We start from the raw sequence: 5,198 nt of genomic DNA, 5'->3' as shown, positions 1-5,198 counted from the left end.
TGCCCTTGCCAGCCACTTCTGGAACAGCCCCAGCCCGCCAGGCCTGGGCCCACGCGGCGGACCCCCGCTAAGAAAAGCACAGTCCCTGGTCTCCCCCCGCTCGCGACCACCTTCCCGGGCCACAGAGCTACAGGTTTGAGCATCTCCTCAAGGTTGACCAGGACCCACGGATTAATTACATTTTCTCCTGTCTTCTCTTGGGGAAACCTCCGATCCCGTGAGTCCCGTCCTGTGTGCATCACCACCCCCCCCCGCAGGGGCAGGGGATGGGACCCACCTGTAGGTGGCTCAGCCCCAAGCCGGGCCCGGAGGAGACCCCCGAGGAGGCTGGCCTGGCCCTCGGGATGGTGGGGGGAGCTTCCTGCCGGCGGGCCGCCCCAGGGTCCCGCCTCAGTCTCTGCTCGCCCCTCGAGTCTCCCCGCTTCTCTTGCCTTCCTCCTTCACCTCCTGCCTCAGCAGCACCCGCCTCCCACCAGGCCCAGACACGGCCCTCGCCGCCCCCCGGGAGAACCATGCAGTGCAGCTGCACCGTCGAGGGCGCCCCTGCCGGCCCGGGCAGCCCCTGGATCTCAGGTGAGCCTCCACCAAGCCCCCCAGGCCCCCCGCAGCAGGGGCAGGAGGCGGCCGGGGGGCCTCCGAGCGAGCAGCCGGGTGGCACTCACACCCCTGCCCCCAGGCGTGGCCTTCCCGGACTGGGCCTGCAAGGCCGAGTCGTCCCCGGGCTCCCGGCAGATCCAGCTGTGGCACTTCATCCTGGAGCTGCTGCAGAAGGAGGAGTTCCGCCATGTCATCGCCTGGCAGCAGGGAGAGTATGGGGAGTTCGTCATCAAGGACCCCGACGAGGTGGCCCGCCTCTGGGGCCGCAGGAAGTGCAAGCCCCAGATGAACTACGACAAGCTGAGCCGGGCCCTCCGGTGAGGGGGGATGAGTAGGGGCAGAGCCGAGGGGTCAGAGGTCAGGGTCCCTTTCCCCCCCCTCCGCCCCCCGAGCTGGGGTTTGGCTCGCTGGCCCTGGGCCAAGCCCGCGCCCTCCACCTCCGACCCTGCAGATACTACTACAATAAGAGGATCCTGCACAAGACCAAAGGCAAACGGTTCACGTACAAGTTCAACTTCAGCAGGCTGATCGTGGTCAGCTACCCTCTGTGGGAGCTGTGGGCTCCGCCTGCCCCCCAAGTGCTGCTGGGGGCCCCCGCCCTCGTCCGGCCAGCCCTGCTGCCCACGGGCCTGCCCAGCGAGGTAGGTGCCCCGACAGCCCGGGCCCTTCCGCCCAGGAGACCCCCTGCCCTCCCCCTGCCTTGTAGTCCCTGAGCGCCCCAGGGCAGGAGCGGCTCCGTGACTCACCCCTGCGTGGCTCACGGCGCAGCACACACCTGGGAGTGAGGGCGCCTCCTTCCTTGCCAGGCGTCAGTCCTCCCGTGGTGGGTGCCAGGGGAGGCCCCCGGGCATGTGGGCAGTGACCGTTTAACAACCATCCTGAGAACACTCCATTGTGCTAGCAAGTGGCTCTGGGCGCCGTGTGAACTGGGGAGCGCAGGCCTGCCCAGGCCGTCCCACCCCACCACTGCTTCTCACCCCTGCCCCAGCTCCTGCATAGCCTGCTGCTTGCCCAGCGGGCCACGGCTGAGCAGCTGGCTGGACACCAGAACCCCCACGGGCTGCCAGAGGCCACTGAGGACAAGAAGGGGAGCAGCAGCGGCGCCCCCCGTGAGTGCCGGGGCTGCGGAGGGCCCAGGGACGGGAAGCAGAGGGGGAGGGGTGGGGGGACCGGCCAGGCCCAGCACACAGTGGGAGGTTGAGACAAGGATTACGACAGGCCATTCACCCTTCCACAAACCGAGCCCTGCTACTCCCCCAGAGCCCTGCTACTCCCCCAGTGTGCGGGTTTGGATGGTCTGTGACTGGGCCAGGACTCAGGGAAGAGCCAGGAGCTCCAGGAATGCAGAGGAGGGGTGGCATCCTGCAGGAGAGCGACCCCTGGGCTGGCGAAGCAGGTGCAGGAGGTGCCCCGGCCCCGGCAGAGGGAATAGCTTTGGGACAGCAGAGAGCAGATGCAGCAAAGCTGAAGCACCCCGGGGGGCTGCCATGCTTGGAGACAAGGGATGCGGAGGGGGAGGGCGGGGGAGGGCGTGGGGACAGGGTGGGGCAGAGGAAGCTGGCCAAGCAGCAGGTGTCTGGTCACGGAGGACTCAGAGCCGCACTGACGGGTAGGGCTGAACCCATGGGTGGGAGGCCCCGGGGGGGAGAGCCGTGATGAGATTTTTATCTCAGAAAGATGACTTGGGGTCTATGCAGAGCTGGGGTTCCAGGAGGCGTGTGTCCGGTGCTGGTCGGCTGGGGAGGGTCACTTGGGCAGAAGATGATGGGGCCGGAACCAAGCCACCCGTACCAGGTGGAGAAGGAGGGCCAACAGGAGAGAGAGGGAGGAGAGCATGGCAAGCAGAGAGAACAGTATCTGCAAAGGCCCTGGGGCAGGAAAGAGGTTCTGGGAAAGGCCAGCACAGCCCAGGGGGAGACCGTGGAAATGGAGGCAGAGGCCAGCTCTCCCAGGGCTGTAAACAGGGAGGTGATTCTCTCTGTGAGGAAGTTCCCAGGGACCCTCCAGTAGCCCAAGGCTCCATACAGAGGTCCCAGACCTGCTGCTCCTTCTCTCCCAGCAATTTCATGGGGGTCGACCCTTGGCCTTAGCCCTACCCGCAGCGTAGGTAGCTGGGCGCCCAGAAGGGCCTGGCTCTGGGCCCCGGAGTGCCGCTGAGGCTGTAGGTGTGGGCAGCCCGGGGCATGCCGGGACTCGCACGGCCACCCGCCTGCCCCTGGAGCCAGACGAAGGCCGCACGGCACCCCTGTTCTTCCACACCACCTTACTCCCCACCCCTACCCCACCTACCCCCCCACACCCTGGCTCCGGCTCCGGGAATGCCTTGGGCACACAGCTTTCTCTTTGGGAAACCGTGAGGGAGAGACGGTGTCCCTGGCAAGCCCCAGCTTGGAGGGAGCTCCGTGCTCCTCCCTGCCCTCTGCGGGCACCCACACGTGCCATGCCTGGCTTATCCCCAGGAGGGGAGAGCAGCCCCGGGCCCACTTCTGGACTGGGATTCCAGAAGGCTAGAGCCGCCCCTCACCAGCAGGACGCTGCTTCAGGGAGGAAGAGTGGTCAGGATTCGGAGGCAGGGGCAGCAGGCGCCGGGAAGTGAGGCAGGGGCAGCTCGGTCAGAAGCGGCTCCTCTGCGCCGACTCAGCCTCCCGAGACTCAGCCTCCCGCCCAGGGCCGACACAGCCGCGGCCTCAGGAGACCCGGGGACCTGGAGGATGGTAACCCCGGGGACCCAGGGAGGGGCACCCCTGCCCCACGCAGGACCACGTCCTATTCTCCCCTTCAGAGCCCCGACTTCAGAAAGAGTGTTCCTTTCCCGTCTGTCCGGTGTGTGAAGTCGTCACTGATGTGCTTTTCCAGTTTTTTTCAAGTGCAGCCCCACTGCTGCGCTCACCCGGCTCGGCGGTTAAAGGATGTGGCCTTGCTAAGGAGGGACCTGAGGGATTGGAGTCGGGCCTTTGGAAACAGACAGTGGTGTGAGGTTCTGCTAGTCACCCCGAGTCCTGGGCCAGGCCTGGGCACCCCACTGCAGGATGCCCGCAGAGCAGGAGGGCAGGGGGGCGTGAGGGCGGCGGGGAGGAGGCTCCTGGGGGAGCAGAGGCAGCCAGAGAAGCCCAGGGCCCTGCACTAGAGCCCCAGCCCTTCGCTCCAGGCCAGAGGGAGTCAGGACAAGATTCACGGAGATTCGATTCGGCAAAAGACGTCCTCATCCAAGTCGTTGCACTTAGGCACTGAGCTCCTAAGCGCCCAGTGGGGCTGGGTCCAGGGAAAGCGCAGCAGGCCTGTCCCCTCTGGGCTGGGCCGGGGACACAGACCTACAGGAGGTAACAATGCCGCAGTCCATCGGGGCCCCCAGGAGAGGACGGGGGCCATGAAGGGCGCACCCAGGCTGCCCCCAGGAAATAGACTCCAAGCGAAGAAGACAGGAAGGTGCACAGTGGGGAGAGGAAGTTTCCAGGAAGAGGAAAGGGAAGTGGGTGGAGAAGGGGGGGTCCCGCCTGATCTCTCCCCCTCTCGCTCTCTCTCCAGGCCTTGGCTCTCTCCCGGGCCCCTGCCAGCTCGGCCCTTGCTGCCTCCTGGGGAGCCTCCAAGACCAGCCACCCAGTCTGGCATCCTTCGCCCCTCCCCCCCCACCCTCCCTCCCTGCCGACTGGACCCACCTCTCAGGGCCCTTCTTGCCTCCCGTCCCCCCGGAGCAGCCGTTCCCAGGGGCCTCCAAGCCAGACACCCTGCTCCCAGGGCCCAGGGGCCCCACAGGGACCCTCCCCTTTCTGGGACTCCCCCTGTTGGCTGGGCTGGGACAGGGGGGTGGTGAGAGGCTCCGGCTCTTGTCGCTGAGGCCCCAGAGCCTGGAGGTGAAGCCCTATCCCATAATGGGTGCAAAGAGACGCCTGGATCCCCGGGAGGGCTTCTCCTTAGACATTCACAGACCCCAAACTGGGGACAAAAGCCTCGTATCCCCCCGGCTGGAGAACTTCAAGGCAGTGTGGCCCTTGGACCCTCCTTAGGTGGGGAAGAGAGAGGGGGTGGGGGTCCCCCAAACTCCATCCCTCCTCTCATCTGCTTCCTTTCTGGCTTTGCCTGGCCCAGCTTTGAAGGGGTGGAGCTGGACAAGAGGTAGGGAGCATTGCAGGGGTGAGGAAGATTGAGGCAAGGCCCCCCTTTCCCACCCAGTTGTCAATCAGATTACGGAGACAGTCTTCATCTCCACTTCCTTCAAGGGGCTCAGCCCCCCAGCTGCCCACACGAGGGAGAAAGTGGGCGTCTGGGTTGGGGGGTCAGGGGTCAGCATGCCCTGAGTGTTAGGGCCCAGGTCCCCCCTCCAGGCCCCGCTCCCAGTCTCTGCCCCGCCCTCCTCACACTCCTCCACCAGCCCTGGGAGCTCCTGTCCACGCAGACACTTCCTTCTGTCGTCACCCCCCCCCCCCCGCCAACTCCTAAGACCCAAGGGCCTGGGGCAGGGAGGGACTGGCCTCATGGGTTCTGTAATTCTGCCCAGCAGACTGTGAATAAAACACCCTTGGCCACCTGCCCTCTTGGCCGACCACCCCTGCCGCGTCCCCACCCCACTCCGGCTGCCCTGACCCGGCGCAGGGCTAAACGCC

The 5,198-nt window shown here is 66.3% G+C and overlaps 1 protein-coding gene across 1 annotated transcript; it reads left to right on the top strand.

The window, feature by feature from the left end:
* Window positions 1-512: 512 nt before the first annotated feature.
* On the top strand, window positions 513-4,601 carry ETV3L (ETS variant transcription factor 3 like). The gene is made up of 5 exons (XM_044266179.1): window positions 513-573; window positions 677-914; window positions 1,049-1,238; window positions 1,586-1,706; window positions 4,123-4,601. Exons 1-5 carry the CDS (start codon window positions 513-515, stop codon window positions 4,599-4,601), a joined length of 1,089 nt encoding a protein of 362 aa, XP_044122114.1.
* Window positions 4,602-5,198: the final 597 nt, after the last annotated feature.

Source organism: Neovison vison, chromosome 10 (assembly GCF_020171115.1).
Source record: "Neovison vison isolate M4711 chromosome 10, ASM_NN_V1, whole genome shotgun sequence".
Classification (NCBI taxonomy): Eukaryota; Metazoa; Chordata; class Mammalia; order Carnivora; family Mustelidae; genus Neogale; species Neogale vison.
The sequence above is the reverse complement of the archived record's forward strand: the minus strand, read 5'-3'. Positions and strand labels throughout refer to the sequence as shown.

Bases quoted from the DNA above. Each gene is read 5' to 3' on its own strand.
- ETV3L (XM_044266179.1), top strand. From the start codon at position 513: ATGCAGTGCAGCTGCACCGTCGAGGGCGCCCCTGCCGGCCCGGGCAGC. The intron at 574-676 runs GTGAGCCTCCAC...CCCTGCCCCCAG, and splicing joins GGGCAGCCCCTGGATCTCAG to GCGTGGCCTTCCCGGACTGG. The intron at 1,707-4,122 runs GTGAGTGCCGGG...CTCTCTCTCCAG, and splicing joins GAGCAGCAGCGGCGCCCCCC to GCCTTGGCTCTCTCCCGGGC.